General features: G+C 45.0%; 1 protein-coding gene across 1 annotated transcript in view; it reads left to right on the top strand.

The window, feature by feature from the left end:
• MED1 (Mediator complex subunit 1) overlaps positions 1-17,880 on the top strand; it is a 34,939-nt gene extending 17,059 nt beyond the window's left edge. The window contains exons 11-17 of the mRNA XM_075681714.1: positions 5,047-5,161; positions 6,493-6,617; positions 8,058-8,164; positions 9,259-9,442; positions 12,398-12,493; positions 12,567-12,672; positions 13,197-17,880. Of these exons, the coding sequence (XP_075537829.1) occupies positions 5,047-5,161; positions 6,493-6,617; positions 8,058-8,164; positions 9,259-9,442; positions 12,398-12,493; positions 12,567-12,672; positions 13,197-15,882 (3,419 nt within the window). The 3' untranslated portion in view covers positions 15,883-17,880. The remainder of the gene's footprint in view (positions 1-5,046; positions 5,162-6,492; positions 6,618-8,057; positions 8,165-9,258; positions 9,443-12,397; positions 12,494-12,566; positions 12,673-13,196) is intronic.
• The last annotated feature ends 2,574 nt before the right edge of the window (positions 17,881-20,454 follow it).

Genomic DNA, 20,454 nt, shown 5'->3' with positions numbered 1-20,454 from the left:
TCTTGAATTGAATATCTACTATGTGATTTCTTGAATATTCAATTTCTTGATTATTCTATTTTTCAAATAATTGGTGCATATGGTGAATGACCCAGCCGTGGTCCGTGACACAGCGTTCCCACGGCACGCAATATCTATTGTTACAAGGTTTGGCCATGTATGCGAACGCAGGGAACAACAAAAGCAGCATGTGTGCAAAACAAAGAAGCACATGTGAAGATCAGGCTGATTATCCCTCGGAAGACATGCTGATTGTATCAGATACGTGAGTTCAGTTTTCACGCATGCAGATTCGTGCAGCTCACAACTTCTGCCCACATGCGAGCACACAGACGAACTTGGCAAGCATGCTCACGCACCCGAATGCCACTTCAATGGCCGTCAACTACACCGTATGCGTGATCTCGTGAACGATCACTGATGAGCCACCTGTTCAAATATAATAGCGACAAGCTTTCTGCAATGGTTTGTGGCCCGTTATCACATCCGCTGGTGGCGAATTTTCGTCACGGCCACACTGTCTATGTTGTTAGGCCTAATCGGAGATGCTTCATCGGGTGTTGGCGACATAAGTTACGGTTTCACACCGAATCAACGCACATCTATTCACAGCAGTTTCACAACCCTCAGAAAGCCGACAAACTGCCTCGCCATTTGTCACAAAAGTGCATGTAATCAAAGTGTGAGTCGCGTATCACCCAAGCCAGAAAAGCAGCACCTTGGCCCCACGACAGCTTCGACGGAGGGAGAGAGCGCATACACCACAACAACTTACGCAATCAACGGTGACTAGAAGCTTCAGAGAGAGAGAGGGCGCATGCCTAAGCACCCTCTCGGACCTTGACACACGGCGAGGAGAGTGAGAGGGGCACAGCCCAAGCGTGCACTGATGGATGAGTCACTGTGGCTGCGGCTGAAAATGCAAGAAATGTCTAGAAAATTCCCAGGTGGCTTTGTTCGTGCTACGGGAGAACTACTCCGTCAGAAAATTCGAGAAACACCAGTGGAGGCTATAAAAGCACTGTGCTGGAATCGGAGGGATCAGAGATCGGACCGTGCAGGATGCGCAGAAGACTCACCGACAAGCTGGCCGACGAGTTTCTTGAGCGTCTGCATTTCCGGAAGAAGTTCTTTTATATTTGCCATGAGCTATGCTGAGGACGTCTGGCTCAAGACCAACATGGTTGAATATGAGTAGACACTTAGTGCACCTATTCATTCTGTACTGTATGTTTTGAACTCTTAGTGCTTGTCGCTAATTATTTTCAAGAATTTTGTTAATACATATCTGAATTGCATTGTGATGTACTTAGCCAAAGCGTGCATGTGTGGACGTAACTGCCTTATTTGAACAATATATTTTGTTGAGTTTTGACAACTCTGACTCGGTCCTTGGACCACAACCGGCGCTCACTGGTGTACCAGAAGGCCCCTTCTTAATTATCCGTGCTTTCGTGGGGTTATTTTCAGAGGCTGATAAGTTAGCTTTAGAATTTGGCCTGGCATTGGCGCCTCGTTCACGAGGTGTGTGACATTAATGAAAGCGAGTGCGCAGGGTGATCATTGTTCATGGCTGCCATCTTAGCAAAATACCGTATGGTGTTCCCTGCGTTCTGAATGCTGTTTGTAGGTGCATAATGGTTTCTTATCAGAGCTTCGAGCGGCACGTCACAAGGCTAGCTTTGGATTTAGTGCATGGTGTGCTCCAAAATATCATGTGACATTACACTGATCCCCGGCGGCAGACACATTTACATAAATGGCAGATAGATGCAGACGAAAAAAAAAAGAGGGGAAGGAATGGGAGGGGGAGATGTCGCACGAACTTGCCATGGGCCTCCCGATTTAAGAACGCTTTCCCATCAGCACTGAGCAAGGTGAACCAGGGTGGTGCTGAGTCACATGATGCGCATTCCCTGCTGTTGTCTGTCTGGCTTCAACGAGCTGACATTAACCCAAAGCAACTTCCTGCCATAAAGATGGAAAAATCCCCTTCTGTTTTCTGTAAGAAAACTGGAAAGCAAAACAAGCAATAGAAGATTGCCATTAAGCACCGTATGATTCACTAATAAATTGAAAACCCCCATTGGTACTTTGGGTTTTAGTACTTAGGACTTAGGTACTTGGACAACTTGGTATTTAGGACAACTTTGCTATATTTCTTCAGCTTCAGAGGGAAAAAATCACTTGATTCAATTTGAGAGACATTCTATCAATGAAAAATATTTTTCCGACCTTCGTATTCGAACCGAGTTATCAGAGCTGGCATACTAATTTGGTGTTTCTTTTAAAGGGACACTAAAGGCGAATACTAAGTCGATGTGGACTGTTTAAATACCATTCCAGAAACCTCGCAACATTTGTATCATGTCAAGAAACGACTTAGTTTACGAGAAAATTACATCTGAAGGGTCTGAATACCATATTCGAAATTCAAATCTCCCACCACCCAACCGGGGGAGTGGTGACATTGCATACATCCTTTGCTGCCGTTGGTGAGTCAAATGGCGCCCGACGAGACAGCAGTACCGAGCCAAGACAGTGTGACAGAGTGGCGGATTCCGCTGCACAGCTGCTTTTTGGTCAAGTGGCGTAGACCGTTCGGGCATCCCATGACATCATATGGAAGTTGAATTCTCTGCTACTTGTAGTTGGTGCGATTTTCAAGAGCCAGTGTAGCAGTACGCTATAATGAAGCTACTGAAACGCGAAAGCATGGGCGGCGCGGAGTTGAGCGAAAATGAAACCTTTCGACCGCCCACGTTGTTGTCAAAGGTAATTTCAATGAGCTTTTTTTTCTAAAAGTGAAATAGAACTGGACAGGTAGTGTTTTGTTTCGTGTTATAATACAATACAAGGATGTTTTTTGAAAGGAATGGTTGAGTACTAGTGACAGAATTTAACTGAGGAGTACTTTCGTCATCAGGCAAGTGCTTTAATGTCCCAGGGGAGTCTCTAATTCTGTCCTGTATTTACCTCAATTTCTCTATTATTGAGGTTCTGTTTGCAATAATATTGCCGCCTTGGAGATTTTTGAATCCTAATCTATCACTTTCGCTTGACTTAATATTTACATTTAATGTCCCTTTAATAGGAGTAGCGTGTACTATACATCTCGAATCATAGGTACGTAAGTTACTGATAGCTAGTAATATTCTTGTTAAGTAATGTGATTAGCCACCTTTGCTTGTGCAGCACTGTGTCTCTAGCACGAAATTTGCAAGCATAAAAGTTGGTGTTAAATTTTCTGAAATTCAATTCGAAATCTGCTATATTGTATTCGAACGCCTCTAATATATAGTATAATGGTGCCATAGCGAAAAGCCCACTATTGATTTTGGTCAGTTAGCATTCCTTATGGTGTGGTACATAAGTGCCTTTGCATTTCAGTTCTATGAAAATTGGAATTGGCAAATTGGAAAACAGACTCTGGATGCAGACACAAAGCAACAATGTTGTTATGAGGGAGACCACATGGGAGGGCTTCACAATAATTTTCAGTAGCTGGAGTTCTTTAATGTGCACCTAAACCTAAGTACTACACGAGCGTTCTTGCATTTCATGCTCATCAAAATGTCGTTGTCTTGGCCAGGAGCCACAGCCATGATTTTATGCTGGCAGCAGAATGCCATCACCATAATGCCACCGCAGCAAGTTAGCCACCTATGATGGGAGCAAAGAAGTTAAGCATATGGTAATGCAATACAACATTGACACTTAACAAAAGAGAAATATATTGGCAGTTGCAAAGTGCCCCAATGATACCGTATCAGCTACAGTAGAACCTCGTTCGTATGTTTTTGGGAAAAAGAAAAGGCTAGAGGAAACATACTAAATCGGGAAAACGTACAATCCAAAGCCGCAAAAAAAATGTTGCCCTCAACTGTAGTTGACAACTACTTAATGCGAAGCATTGTTCGAATTGCTGGAGCACACGGTGCCAATGCACACTAAGCTGGTAGGGCCCGAGCAGCCCAAGACCCACGTACTGGTCATTTTTGCTGCTTCAGCAAGCTTATGTTTGTGCTCCTCAAGTTCGGCCTGGCCCAGCAGGTTGATCGGGTGAGGCGTTTTGGCGGGAAGTTATGATGTGTCTGCTCTGTAAGAATAATTGCTGCACGAGACACTGAAGCGCGCCTTGCTGATGTGGTGGCCCGAGATGCGCTTTGCTGTTTTTCCATTGCATAGCTTTTTAAGACAGCTATGGGAAACCGAAATGAAATCGAGCTGGTGAGCAACGCTGGAATATGGTGCTGCCAGAGCTAAACCTGAAGCTCACTTCGAGCCGCCTGCAGCAGGGAAAGGCACCTGGTTTGGGTTATTGACTATTAAATGTGGGCAGTACACTTCCAATGGCACTACTCCACGCTACCTGTGAACAGATAGGTGAAGATGCTTATCACGATAGGGTTGGTGGCGATAGTTGTGAATGCAGTGTGCGATGACCCGCGAGAAGATTTGCTGGTACTGGAAGAGAGAACTGAGTCCATGCCTGCATTTTCACGTGACCCAGGCAGGCGAGTACTGCGGGGAAGCTGTCATGGCAGGCTCCTACTGCTCTAGATTGCGCGTGCCTCGCACCTTTTCGTGTTCACACGGCACCTAGTGGCCAACAAACATACCATACGATCGAAGTTTGGCATTATACTGAATGTTGGTGCCAGAAGATAACATTTTCCGAGAACACATTTAATGGTAAAAAAGAAAGGTAGCTGTATTCAGTCATTGTTTGTGTTCTCGATCGCGAATGCTGATGCTGGGAAATCATATGAAACAGGATCATACTATCACCGAGGTTCGAATGTGTAGCATTTTTTAAATGTAATTGATTTTTAATAGTTTCTCTTAGGCAGAAATGTTATTCCAGTCTTCAGAAATGCATGGCAGGTGTTCTCATACATTGTCTCTGTCCCTTTTTTATTGTACCTTACGTAAACATTCCAGTGCAGTAAACTGAACATCGTTCTGCACTTGTGAATGTGGTCTAATCCTGAAGAATTAAACAGCTTTTCACTCATCGCTGCACTTTGTTCTTATTTTTCACAGCCATTCTGGAAAAGGGTCTTGGTCAGTCTGTGTCGGTCTGCATCGAAAGCTCAGGTTCTCACAAGCTCCAAACAACATCACTCATCAGCGTCACCAACACCCCTGAGGGCAAAAAGTGAGTAGTCACTTCTAAAGAGAGTATGAAAGTGCCTTGTTTAAAAGGCCACTAGAAGGAACACTGAATCACTGGATGCTTCCAGATTATCACTTCTTAATTCAATCTGCATTTTTTTTGTTATGAAAACACTGATGTATCAGAGGAGATGATGAGGGCCAGGCTTTCCATGTTGAATCTCGCTTCCAACCTGTGGCATCAATGATGTAATAGCGATGTCAAGGATTTCGCATTATATTCGTGTATTAAACCATTTTACTGCACAAGCAGTTAATGTAAGTTTTGCACCTTGTCTGTTGCATATGGGTTCATCCCTTGTGTAGCCTCTGCAACTTGCTTATTAGTTTTAAAGGATTTCTACAGACAGAGAAATTGGGGTAGCGAGATGAAACTTTGCACATGTATAACATGCAGTGTGGACAAACTGTGGGTACTTTTAGACATTCTCCTGGGTAAATAAATACCTATAAGCAATGACTAAAGTTTTGCATGATTGCCTATCAAATGGTCTTGTATACTGTAGAAACATGTTTGCAATTGCAACAAATTACTGCAGACAGAGGAATAAAAGCATTCAGATAAAACTTTCTATAGATCAAGGTGAACCTCTGTAATATTTTCTGTGTACCTTGAAAAGCACCTCAAGCAAATAGGGCTATAATTAAGTGCTCAAGGTGTATACGCTGATGCCCTTTGGAGCAGATGTGGCTCGGGGGAAGAGAGTTTTCCTAGTGGAAAAGATAGGACAGCACGCAAGTGTTTTGTTGACAGCATAATGCAAGGTTGTGATGGTTAATGTCAGTGGCTCAGGAGAGAGTATGGTGCGTGCAGTGTTGTGTATTGGAATCTCAAAAATTGCTGTACTGGTGCAGGATATCCACAATATTTGCACCATAATGAGCAACGGCACTTTAGCGATAGATGTTTATGAGATGAACATTAACTGCTGCTGAAGTATTTGATGTGGTTTGTTAGAACGTTGCATACATCTCTTAGGATTACCTTAAAAATGTGGGTTATTATGCAGGCAAAACCCATGAAAGCTTTAAGTCTGTGCATTTGCTTGGTTTTTAATGAAATGCTTTTTTTTTCTTTACCGGTGCTTCAGGGCTAGTGCTTGTAAAACCTATGAAATCAGCTGGCGCTGGAGTATGAAGTTCTATGCGGTGCAGTCCCCGGTCTTTCATTTTAGCTTTTTTTTTTCTACCTTATCACGATTCTACTGGTAATAAAACTGACCTATTTGTGAATCAAGGCATTTGACTCTCCTGTTAGCCAAACTTAATATTTCTAATTACTGTTCTTTTAACATTGCTGCTTGAACTTTGCAGCCTCCCATCATTTGCTGCCCTGAGTAACCTCAACAGCACAATGCTACCAGCAAGCTTTGTGCTCAAGCTGCCCAAGCCAATCCCCATGGCTGTGGCGTTGGTTCGCAAGATACATGCTGTCACATGTAAGCTCTGTTTTACTGCATGACTCAGTAAATAGAAGGTTTGAAGCAAAATCCATGCAAGATTGAAAACATACTAAAAGCTGCATACATTCTATACGGTTGTTTGCTCTGTTACACGAAAGAAAAGTGATTTGAAAAGCTAAGCAAGAAGTAACTTGGTGTCATATTTGGTAGCTCAAGTTGTTATCCGGAAAATGTCACTCTGGGTACATTGTAGCTGCATCAAAGCTTGCAGATCCTAAGCTGTGCAGCATGCGCACATCCTTTAGTGGAGGTCTTCACTGCTTTATATGCACAGGCAGGCAACCTGTGAGGCCATGTTTTGAAGTGAGTGCACTGCACCAAATCGTGGAAAGGTTCAGGGGGGCTTACAACACCTTGTATGCCTAGTCCTCTCCTTGCTCAAGTTACACCCTATCTCTGATGGCATTAGCTTATACACACATACCTGATCCATCTTGAGAGTGCCTACTACTTATTATGTTCAGTAAAAATAATTTGACAGTTACTAAGCATGATAAATCATCATCTGCGGTAGTGTAAACATTTTGATGATACCGTATTCCTGCGCATATAGCCCGCCACTGCTTGTTATCCGCACCCCCAATTAGAACAGCCCAGAAAGAAAAAAAATGCATATAATCTGCTGAAGTAACCACATACATTACTGCTCAAATCTTTCCAAAAACAGTCTCCATTCACGGATGCCCGGCTTGTCTACGTCGTATCTTTGGCCAGCAGCTCCGATCCCCCATTCTACGGTGATGCTTACAAAGCTGGATTCACGCGCCGGACATTATTGCAGACGAATTAGTCACATGATATCTGACGTGAATCAGATCACTTCCCAGCTAGCACTTGCACGACAGCGGATGACGGGGCAGGCAGAGAAGCCCTCGCATCAGCAACGGCGATGGAGCAAATGCAACCAAGCCGAAATCCCAACGATGATTTGGCTTGCCACTGTATCTCGAAACACTTTGTGCAGACTTGAGGGAGCACCGCAGAAGGAATGATGTATGAGTTTGCCAGTGTCACATGTGCTATTTGCTAACTACTAAACGCAAAATGGCGACCCATAAAGTGGAGGAGAATAGGCGACCATGAAAAAGAAGAAGGAGCTTCAACATGCAGGGGTGGGGAGGAGGTTTATCCCTTGGAGACGACGAAACTTTGAATGGCAGAGAACCTTGCCTTGAGGCGTGGCTTCAAGGCAGTCTGGCGTGCGCTGCCGTGAAGTCACACTTCATGACGAAATTCGCATACAATTTACACCCCCACTTTACTGCTGATATTTTAGAAATACTTGTGCACATTTTAGGTGCAAAAATACGCTGATTGACTTGGTAATCTTGGGCTTCTCTGCAGGCAGAATATTCACAGTGCATTTGCACTGGAAGGAAGACATTGCTCTCATTGTGATTTCTGGTTGCCGTGCAGTGATCGAGTGTGCCGACACCAGCACTACACAACCTCTCCTGTCCCTCATCATCAACCAGGCATCAGAAGGGAAGCTCACTGCTTCAAGTGATCGTGGCCTGAATGTGGTGAGAGAAGAATCGTTACACGATGCACACTCCCATAATCTTTGCAAGGCAGTAGTTGAGCATGGAGGTCATACTTGCAAGGAGGCGTTGGCTATACTTTGATGTTTTTATAGGCGTCCTCAAGTTTATTATGCAATTATTATGCTGCTGGATCTCGCTAATTTCGACTAGTTTTGAACAGTCAACCAGCTTCAAACCAAGCGATACTTAAGGTCAGACCACACGCATGCTTGCCAGCTCACTCCTGGCCACTCCTGGTTAGACGCCTTGGCAGACTTCGCTTCATATTGAGCTATTGATAACATTTCATATTGCACAAATTGGATGTCTCTACTATCCGTTGGTCCAACTGGTGCAGGACAAAGTTGTTCCTCACAACGTAGCATGGCTAGACTGTAGCATATGAGTGCAAACGTGCACTCAAGCGCTGTCGCGCACAAAGAAGACGCTGCTCATATGCACTGCACTTGCATGCAGCTGAGGTCTGCTGCATAGCTTAGATACCGCGGCTGCCGCAGGGTGCACCTGGCTGCACTATCCACTGGCTGAGTGCACTGTGGCTCACTGAGGGCAACCACATTTGGCACATCACAGCTGCCTCAATTGGAAGTAGTGGCATCTCTGTAAACATGCAAAATTAAAATTCAGCTGTGCGCCAAGGTGACATTCAGTAGGCATAGCGTTGTGGGCACACCCTGCTTTGCCGTAGCCTCTGCAGTGCAAGTCATTAAAGAAGGAGCAGAAGCAACGCAAAGGGGTTAGTTGACTGCCATTAACTTTGCTTCTGCTGAACGCATTGAAGTACTTTTTGTGGTAAAGTACACATACATGCACGTACACATGCACAGGTCTTGAAAGCTACAGGAGAGATCGCCATATATATTATGCCAAATTGCAGCTTTCCTGCTGCATGCAGCAGAATATGTGGCTCACAGGTCAGGTTCACAGCAGTATTATCGACAGATAGGTAACATTTTCTTGCTGTGTTTAAAAAGTGCTTCAGTGCCTTTTAATGGCAAATGTGAGAAACATAGGTGAAACTGATTTTACAGTATTTGGTAGCTTTTGTGTGGAATAACCATCTTTGCTTGCAGACACTGCCAGATCAGCAGCACTGTTACTACCTGCTGTCAGGGAGCCCCGAACTGCCAGGAGTCATGGTGTCTGGTGTGCCCTTCACACATCCTACGCATGTGCCACAGATCTTGGTGTTCCTGCGACAGCAGCTGTTGTTCAACACACTGGTGGCCAGCTGTGTGCGCCCCTCTAGCCGACAGAGTGAGCTTTGCACAACTAGCTTGTTTTTCATGTTAACACCCTCTTTTCCCACTGCTACCCTTTTGTTCATTACGAAAACTGGTGGAAGGGACCCTAGCTGAGGCTCAGCTGTAATAGGGTGTTAGCCAGCGTAGAGTTGAACGCTACTTACTGTGAGCTGGATTGCAGCTGATCTTAGTTGAAAATCCATGAGACATAAATGCGTGCATCAAACCATGCGTTCTAGGGGTTCCTGACTTTTTGTCCTGAGGAACATGACAAGCTTGTTCCTTTAGCCTTGCCATTTGTATGTGTATGTTGTAGTTTTCAAACTGAGTTCTGTGCCTGGCATCTTAGGGCTCCACAAATGGTCAGTATGAATCCGACCCCATCCCATTTTTCTCCATTCACTTCCACAATTTATCGATTTAGAGAAGAAACTTAGCATTTTGGCTTTAACGAAGCCATCGCATGCCACATCCTCACTGCGGTACGTAGTCTGTGAGCAGCGAGAGACCCACGTGGCGGCAGCACACAAGAATCATCATTGTGTGACTTGAAAGCCTACAGTGGCCATGCTCAGCACCTTTAACTTTTTCTCACTAGCGCAGTTTGTAACATGTGAGCAGGAATCGCTTGAGAAGTTCTGCAAGCTGAGAGCCACTTGCCTGCCTGCTTAACCCTTGTTGCTGACAGATGACGATATTGACTGTTTAAAAGGCGTACTGCAACGGATAAGTGGGGAACATTCATGCATCATTGGTGGCTCAGGTGCGTCGGTGTCAACACGGCACAGTTTTGATAACGGCTTGTTTGTTACTGCACTTAAGTTAAACCTCGCAATAATGAAAACAGTGGGGAACACAAAAAAATTTGTGTTTGCGAGAATTTCATTGTTGTGAAATGAGACAGCACAGGTAGGTAGTGCATCACGGAACAAAACTTTACTGTCAAAATTTTGTTAGCCTAGTTTAGCAAGCTCTGCTCGAAAATATATATCCACATTGCTGACAGTACAAAGTGCAGTGCATGCGTCGATCAGCAGTGGAAGCACTGCTGTGGAGCAGAATTCTCAGTCAGTTGCTTTCGGAGATACGATCACTTTCGTGAGATTTTGCGTAACTCTGCACCGGACGCAAAGCAACAGTGCTCCACGCATATGCAACAGCATTTCTCCAGTCATTGCTGTCGCCCATAGGTGCCGTGCGTCCAGCACCGAATCCGCATGCAGTGCCTGTTGGTTGGCACCAAAACTAGCAACGTTGCAGCAAGGGATGCGTATTCCCCGACGATCGCTTAATCACCGCCCGATGCATGACACTCCATGCTGTGACTGCCATTTCAAGCGCGATAAACAATTGCACATTGATGGGACGTGGATTTCCTTGTTTTTGCTTCATTTTTCTCATAGAGGCACATATCAGCACTACACTAGCTGTGCAAAAATTATTGTCACATGTCGGTAGCAACATGCGTGCCGCTTCAAACATGCGATCAACAAACGAGGTGGTGGCAGCCATGCAAGTTTAATGTGGTGGTACTTTATGTAATTTTTCTGCACAGCAATCGCATTTGAGCACATTTTGGAGTCTGCTAGCCTTGCATGAGTAAGTAATATGTGAGATTACTTTCTGGCAAATTGCATTGATACAGAATTGTAGTACGGCAACATTTCATGGTCACGAGAATTACATTGTCGCAGGATTTCGTTATTGCAGGTTTCGACTGTGGTTTCATAATAAATATGCAAGACAAGCGTCTTGATGTGCAAGGGGCACAGGTGCATGCTAGTTGACGCGGGCATTTAGGCTTAGCGTTGTGATTGGTATATTCCACAGCGCGAGTGACTTGTGACATCTGCTTGCGAAAAATGAAATAAACATTTGTGCGTCCGCCACTATGTTTGCATGAAGACTGTTTATGGTGCATGCTGCATTACGGTGTGCAGAACAATACGGAATTAAAGGATCGCTTGTCTATTTATTATTGTGAGTTCCTTGTCAAGAGTGATGGCCTTCAAAATTAAAGACAACATGCCGACCTGTAAATAACGGAGGCCACACGCAGACACGGCAGTGATGCTGCTTTGGTTAGGCGGATTCAGAGGGAACGAGGTCCTGCCCCTTATCCCCCTTTTCCCGAGATATGCTGGCAACTTCAGCGCTCACAGTAGTGGCCGCCCTTCCGTTTTCATTCTCTGTATGCGAGCCCGTATAGCGAGTGTGTGTATAAGCACGTTGTTGGAAAGAGGAAGAGGGCAGGAGTTTTGTAGCATACTAAGAAAGATCGTGGGGTTCTTTATGGCCAGAAAATTTTAGAACAGGTACATGACCTTTCGGTGAACATTCACTAGACAAGTGGCCACACAAACTTAAGATGCCAGTCACCAGTGTTTCTAGAGTGAGGAAGCAAAGGTGCAACGGTTTCTTAACACCTCTTGAAAGCTGATAGGGTTCCTTAATATCAAAGGCGTTTGGGGCTAAGCATAGTGCCTGTGCCCAGGGCGTTTGCACGTGTACGGTCAGCCCCCTGTCAGCTACTACTTGCATTGATTTTGTGCCTTATTTTATGTTAAAGTTATGCTAAATTTTATGGTGTGCTTTTGTACTTATAAAACCTTGCTATAATGGCAAATTAAACACATCAATACAATGTAACAGCAGCTTGCAATGGCTTTGGGCTTCTCAATTTCATGCACAATGACTTGGCGTGATGCCACATTCATTGTAGTGAAAATACCAACACTGAACCAACCATGCTGTCTGTTTAGCTGTACAAGGAAATGAAAATATGTGCACAGGTTGGGCCAATTGCTAGGCTTTACACAACTTTTAAAGCTCACCATATCACTATACCTGCCTCGGTGCAATGCCCATATTCCAGACAGTACATTGTTCCATGTGTGACTAGTTTTCAAGATCCTTATGAATGAGATGGTAAGACTGTGACTTGTTTTTGACCCTGTTTCCTCTGCAGATGCTGAGATGTCACACATGTTCGAGGTGAACACCACATCTATATCAAACATAAGCATCTCCTTTGAGCACCCGCTGGATGAATCTCTGGCCACAGGTACAGTTTCTTACTGCAAGTTTCTCAAAAGAGTGCTCTTTGTGGCTCATATGCCGCTTCTTTTTCCCTGCAGTTGACCTAAACCTTAGTGAGATCACCAGCGTCAAGTGCCGTATCTATACTCTCAACAGCGACATTAGCATCTGCACTGATGAATATGCCAGCAAAGTTATGCAGCGGTGAGTGTATTCAATATCATTTGCAGCAGGCACAAGACAAAAGTGAAATAGGTTTTCTTTGTGTTCTTTTATGCATAACAGCCGCAGATAAATCAATGATAATCTTTTGGTGAGATGACAGCACCAGTCCTGGAAATATTGGATCCAGGCTATGTGTATACCAGTTAAACACAGTTTTATCCCTTCCTTTAGCTGTTCCAAAATATTGATAGAAATGAGCGTGTCAGTGTACTTCGGTGATGTGCTGCTGACTTGCAACCTTTCCTGTGGAAATTTTGTGCACATTTATTGTCAAACAGGAAATATTATCAAGGTGAGAGTGTTGAATTAAGAGTGCATTTATGCACTAGCAACATACGTCTTGTGGCAAGTGCTTTTGTGAGCAGTGGCTCAAGAGCAATGACCATTTTGGTTCTTTTAAGCCTTTTCAATACAGTCTGTTTTAAAGTTATTAATCTATCGCACTTATACACTGAGAAGCTGAGTGCGTGATTTACCTTGAATCATTTTTATACTATGTGCAGGTGCCTGTCCATCCCAGTAACCATGCGAGCTGTAATACGAAAGGCACAGGGTCAGCGAGCACGCATGTCCAGCCAAGGAGATTCGTACTCCAGTGCGCTCAACAGCAGTGGGAACGCTTACTTGACTGGCCTGCCTGGCTATGGGCCCAACCCAGCAACTGGCTCATTCGGTGACTTCACACCAGCCGGCAAGGCTGATGGCTATCGGGAATCCGAAGAGGAGCCAGGCACTCTCGGTTCGCTTCTGGGAGGACCGCTGCCATCACAGAGTCCCAACATGATGTTGATGAGCATGCTGAGTGATGTGCCCTCGGCAAGCAACTCGCCTGCTGCACCAGGGTTTCCTTTTTTAGGCCAGGCCAAGCCTCGAAACAAGCGCAAGAGAAAAGCGACGACTTCGTCGGATGGCCGCAGCCCCAAGCGCAGAGAAGATGATGGCGGTGGGACTGACCCAGAAGAGGAGCCTTTTTTAGAGTCTGAAGCGGGGCAGAACAAGGCGGCGCTTCTGAACCCCGCTGAGCCGGCTGGCGCCACCGCGGAACCTGCCACTGACAACAGCGCCAGCTTCCTCCGGGAAGGGGGAGGAGGCGTGCTCTTCTCTGAAGAAGGCACAGATCCGGGTGAACCAAACCGGCCTCCTGGCCGGAAGGTCAAGCGTGTTCGCAGTGAAGAGGCTCGGGAAGACATCAAGCTCGAGAGGGAGGGCTCTCGGTCCCAGGACAGTGGTCCAAAAAACTTGTTTCCCGGTGGGGACTCCGATAAGCTGTCCCGCTCGGCGTCACCACCGGTCAGCTTCAAAATCGAAAAATCAGGGGACAGTTTGAAGATTTCAAAGACCGATAGCAAGTCAGGTTCCAAGCCCCGTGATTCATCAGAGCTACGAAAGAAGATGGACAACAGAAAGGAACGTAAAAGAAAAAGAGCAGAAAGTGTCGACTCGGGCTGCCGTGAGCCAGCCGTGGCTGCTTCTCCAGAGTCAACAGAACTCTCCCAGCAGGCTTTCAACCTAAGCACAAAGCCACATGGCTCCATGAGCCCATCAACTTCTCGCCCTCCTCTGAAGAAGTCCACCAGCTCATTTGTTAGCAATGGAAAGAAACTTTCAAAACCACTCCAGCCTGGGCCTTCAAGCTGTTCAAAAAGCAGCGCAGAGACGGACAACCGATCTACTGTAAAGTCTCCCCAGAAGAGCAGCCCCAGCAAGTCAGTGTCTTCTTTGTCAGGGAGCACATACGTACCTAGTAGCAGCCCTGTGACAAAGCAGCCTCCATCATCACCGACAGGGACACTGAAGTTGAAGCACCTCAATTTGCCTTCGTCAACCACAATTACACCAGTGGTGGCTAAGCCTGCTTTGCCATCACCAACATCCACAGCAGCTCCCAGTATTACAATAGTGCCCACTACATCTGTAGCTGGTGGCTCTAACAACCTAAACAAACCTCCAAAGTCACGCAAGGGTTGTTTAAATGCGGTGATTGCCAAGCTGACCAATACGATGGCATCACCGCTTGTTGGGCCGGCAGCTCCTGAACTTCCGGGTAGTAGGCCAGATGTAACTCTGAAGACATGCGAGAAGCGAGACAGTCCAACTTTGGGCAAAGAGGTAAAAGAAGGGAGGGCGCCAGTCGCAGAAGGTAGTGCAATAAAGGAGGGTTCAGGTATCAAGCTCACAGTCACCAAAACATCTGGCATTTATAAGTGCTCATCAGGAAAGGCCAAAATGGGTGCATCGTCATCCAAGGGAAGCCTCTCAAGTGGGGTGAAAGTCAAAAGCTCTCAGAAATTGAGTGGCTTGCCCGTTGGAGCGCCAGCCAAGAAACTTCCCACCAAGAGCCCTGCAAAACTCAGTTCAAGCCAGGGGTTCAGCCCATGCGATAGTGTCACGCCCAGTGCACTTCCGACGCTAGTGCCGCGAGTAGCCCATAACAACCCCGGCTCCCTGAAAAACTCGCCCAAACTGACCACAATGAGCAAGGCAGGTGTAAGGCCCGAGAAGAAACTCAATGAATCTATCAAGCCCACTGTCGAGAAGGAAACCACCAACCTGATGCCACCACCACTGCATTCTAGAACTGGACCCAAGAGTGGCGAAGGTGGCCAGCCTTCGCCTGATGAGGCTGCCCTGCGAATGCTCCTTGGTCCTGGGGAAGGTCCAGATGATGATCAGTGGCGGGCACTGAAGGGAGATGTGGGTGGTGAAGAGCATCTGATGACCAAGATAGAAAATGGACCAGAAGTTGGACCTGTGGCCCTAACCGTACCACGGGTCCCTTCTGAAATTCGTACCCCTGAAGACAAGGGACCCAGTACAGCAGCTGCCCTTCCAGTTCCCTTAACCAAAGCAGCACCTGCAGCTGCTGCCACTGCTGGTGAAGATGATAGTAGCCCCGAGGATGGCCTCGTCATTGATTTTGCAATGGACAGCAAGAAGGCGCCCCCTGTGTGTCACAGCTCTCCAAGGCCGCCGGAGCCTGTGGTGGCCCCTGAACTGCCAGCAAGAGCGTCACCAGCACTCAGCCTCAGTGCCAAGTCACCATACTTTGTGCCGTCCCCATCACTCAAGTCTCCACAGGCAGGGAGCCCACCCTCCAACCATTCGGTGTCAAGTTCACTTTCTAGACCCTCACCATGTGTCATTGATGACGACCTCATGGACGAAGCAATTGTGGGGCTCGGGAAGTGATGACCCTAGCTGTAGTGCAAGTGCGCATGTAGAACCCTTGTGAGGTAGATGTGCTCCTGGACAATGCTGATGAATTAACATGTGCCTTCGTGCATTGTGCAGCTAGTTGCTGTCACGGACTCCTGCAGTGTTGCAGCTACTGCAAGTGGAGCAGCCATCTCAAGGCTACCTTCAGCAGCACAGTTGGATTTATTTGACTGCCCTGTAGATTCTGTACATAACTATTTGGAAAGTGTGTACAATAAGTGTTTGTGTAACTATCATGATTTTAATTTACCTCAACCCAGGACAGTGTTGGACAAGTTACGTGGGTGCAAATGCATGCATATTGCATGAAGCAAAAAAAAAAATGCTTATGGCCTTTTACTAGTACAGAACAATTACAGCTGCAGAACAGTTACTTTTGTGTCGTCTTTGTTGACTTGTACTGTAAATAGTTGTCCATCTTGAAATACGACAGCAGGGTTTTGTTCACAGTACCTTTAGCTGAAGGTGGCATGTGGACATATAGCGTCAGTTTGTTTTCATTGGCAGTATTTATTGTGCAATCATTGCATTTCACCTTATGACGCAAGTGCTCAGTCTTCAGAGTACTGTATGGATAGATCTTCAATGTATATGGCATGCTTGCATTGGCACTTGTTGCTGGCACCACCAGCTTGAGCTCTTCAACTGCCTTTCTAGAGGACACATCTATCATTGTGCCATTATTTCCGTGCTGAAAAGAGCAAACCATATGGATAGCAAGCGCAAATTGGTCCAGGCAAATGTTTCATGACATGGTCAGTGTTGGGTGCACTGGCACGATAAGCATGGCAGACAAATAAAAAACAAATCCCCAATTGTCATAAGCGTAGTCTGTTCTAGATGTCGTCAACTGGTTGCTGATGTCACATAGTCGTCATTGTTCTATATAGGAGGGGGTTTTTTCTCTGGGGCGTTAGGCATGATGTAGGGGCTATTTCCCCCTCCCCTCCCCATTTGCAATGCACAAGCTCAGCGACTATCTGTCAAACTGTACATTGAGGCAGTTGCGGTTCCCTCTCCTGCTTTTATTTGTTGCTATAGGTCAGGGCAACTTAGAGCCATGCAGTTGCATTGATGATTACTGATGTGAGCATTCCATTGGGGCAGGGCACATCAACATTTGATGCTTTAGATTGAAGACAGCTACAGGTGCTGCCGCAGCAGTGGAGGCTACATCTGGAGTAAACCTAGCTAGGTGAGTGTTGCACAAGTGCTTGATTCTGTCTTTAGCTTCCTAGAAGTAGCCGGTTGTCCATTTATTCGATGCATGCAACTATTTCTGCGGTGTGGTTGCAACACAGATGGGCTAAAACTACGGAGAGCACAAAATATGTGCTCCAAGTGAAGGTATTACAGATGTCGTAGCGCGGTTTATTGATTTGTGCCTTCAATGGAGACTGCTGCAGCTGTTATCAGTGCACCAGTTGTGATGAAATTGACATTATTAGTATGGAAATATTCATATATAAGTGCTTAGTATAATAATTATTGCATAATTATTATCCGTAATATTTATTTGCAACTGACATGCTCTGCCATGGAGACATGACGGTGAATACATCCGCGCTGCCAGTTGCACTCGGGCTACTGCTGCCGGCCACGGGTATCCGCTAGAAGATGCAGGCACCGAGTTTGATATAGGACACCCTGTGGACAAACAATTGGTGTCGCATTTTGATTGTTACGAAAATCGTATAAGTATAATCTGGCGGATATTTGACAGACATCCACTGCCGGAAATCCAGCAGTGGGTGATGTGGGCATGTATATTTTTATTAGCTACCTGAGACATCAATGACTACACATTGGGTTAGTTGTTTCTTCACATTGGCCCACTGTGGAGCAATGATTTGTTATGTACCTGCTTATATTCAGGTTGATTGTTGCAAGCAATGCTGGTACAACTAACTTGCTGCACAGTGAATGTATTGGTTGAGTAATAAACTGCAGCTTGTTTTTTACAGCAATGTGTTTTAGGAACTCTCATGCTGCATTTGTGATGCTGAGGTAGGTCATAATATCTCCTTGGTAGTAATGATCATCGTGCCATAAGATTACAGTGCAAAACAAGGAAAACAAGGTGCATTAAGTTTTGAACATGGGACTTTCCCTTCTGAAAATTTACAACTACACCATTATGATATCAACGAAGAGTACTAGGAGTAGTAGTACCTTGCATGGCATCATTTGTGGTGTACAAGACAGTTGAAAGCATGCACCAAGATGAAGGATAAATCCAGCAGCAATAAGTGAAGCAGGATGTGAAAAAGGAGGAAGCAAAAGAAATGGTTCCCAGAATGTTTGTTTTAATATTTCACTCCGATATCAAGGTCCCCTGTGCAAATTGAGCTCGAGTCTTTCATGGTCACAAGTCCAAACTATTGTGAACAGGTTTTGTAAGCAATACAACAACATTGAGTGAGCACCGTATCTTGTTGGCCAAGAAAATTTTTTTGCTCTCAAGGACTTGCAAGAAATGTCCAGAGAGGCACAGAAATTAATCGCAGGGAAGATGATGGAGATGGGCAGTGTTTACAGGAAAGACTTCAAATTCAAACTGCAGAAGATGCATTGGAGAAGTATCCGACACAAAACTAATATTTAAAGAGGATAGAGCTGGTCAGTTATTTTAAATGTGACTGCACAGTCTGTTTGAATTAAAGTGAAATTCAGAGCGTTGGATGTGCCATTGCAATAGTTAATTCAAAGCAAAGCACAGCAAGAGATGGATAAGGAGGAGGAGGAGGAAACAACTTTAATGTGTGTCCTGCGAGTTGTTGGAGAGGGCCAAAGGCCCCGTCTAGGTAATGACCAGGAGTTGGTGGGTCCTGATGACATCCTTGGCCCACTGGACAGATGGATAAAAAAAAGAACTGTTGCTTACCATTATAATACATTGAAACTCTTAACAGGAAATAACTGATAAAAACTCGGGGTGTTTAAATAGCGAAATTTTCCACTCGGATATAGATATTCGAGCAAAACGGCCTCCAAAAATTGAGTGGAATATTTTTTTAATTTTTGAAGCAACATGAAATATGCGGTTTCTGTGGAGCCTGGTTGGTAAAGCAGGAAATTGGGCTTACATACATTGAGACATGCACTTAATAGTGTTCACAATTGCAGGTCTGGAGAACTGAACAGCTAGTAAATCATAAACAATTGGTTTCAATAATCTAGGGCATTGTGGCAATGACAGTAATGAAAGAAGCTTGCTGGAGAGAAGTACAATAGTCCTGATACTACAGCACCGAAGATTGTTTTAAGGGGATGCAAACATGGCGATACTGAACAAATAATAATTTGGAACCAATTTGGATATAGATTACCTAAAAGCAAGCCATCTTTATAGAATGACTGGAAATTAATGAGCATAAGTTTTCTGATCGGCAAGTTTGCTCAGGAACTGGTACCTCTGTGCAATGACCACCACTATCATGCAGCAATATCATTTGAAACAGTCCTCACGTCCATAGTTCTGTTTGCCACCAAACATAAATATTTTATCACTTGTGTATTCAAAAGAAATGAATATCCGACAATTTGGCAAATACTTGGCAACAACATGACAACAAATGGCATTGGAACAGATGAACATAGGATCAATAGTAATTTGTTTTTTGTGATGTTGGGCAAGAATGGTGCAGAAATTCATCAAATATTGCAAAAGGCCTATGAAAATTATGTCCGCTAGTAAAGAACTGTGTTCAGGCATGTGGAACACTTGGAACATAGTCCAAATAGTGAGTTCTCAAATTGAATAGCAGAGACTATTCAATTCGTATTTGAAATTTTGGATATTCGCACAGCCCTAATCAGAATGCCTCTTGCGACATCTAGTTGTCAAGTAACTGGATTCTAAAAGTGGAGTTATTCCAAATATACATTTGGGAGTCTGAATTAAGCCACTGTTGCAACTTCAGCTAAAGCTGAAAATAACGCATTGAAGTAGTTTCAGAATTGTTTGCGTTAAAATTTATGCTGATAGTACACATGCACTACATTGAGGCTGAAGTGATGGCTTTCCCATGCCATACCCAGTGGGAGCTAAAAAAAAACCACACAAAAGGAGGTTACGTTCACTTCTAGACAGAACATGCGATGGTCTCGTTGCACTATTTATTTGCAACCACTTGTATACTGCATACATTTGTCAGCCGGGTGCACAAGAGGTCTGTACCAAATGTTGATGCAGCGAGTCAGTAAAAAAAGTAGGGTGTAGCGGAGCCGCTCTCTCACTCTGTCCACTCGCAAGGTCCCGGTACCTCTAGCACGAGCCAGACTGCTATACGACAAAACAGAATTTTATGCATGCGGTTTTTGTGCAATCCATTTTTATTCTTTGTTGAAATGGGAGATGAGCGAACAGATGGAACAAAGGATCAATATCAAATTTCTTTTGAAATTGGGCAATAATGGTGCAGAAATTAATCAAATATTGCAGAGCTGGCAGACCAGCTCTGGGCCATCCGGCAAGCTGAAGATGCCGCCCAAGTCCAAGGACTTTGAGCCGCCACCTGAGGCCGCCACAACAAAAACCGCCGG

Source organism: Dermacentor variabilis, chromosome 2 (assembly GCF_050947875.1).
Source record: "Dermacentor variabilis isolate Ectoservices chromosome 2, ASM5094787v1, whole genome shotgun sequence".
Taxonomy (NCBI): domain Eukaryota; kingdom Metazoa; phylum Arthropoda; class Arachnida; order Ixodida; family Ixodidae; genus Dermacentor; species Dermacentor variabilis.
The sequence above is the reverse complement of the archived record's forward strand: the minus strand, read 5'-3'. Positions and strand labels throughout refer to the sequence as shown.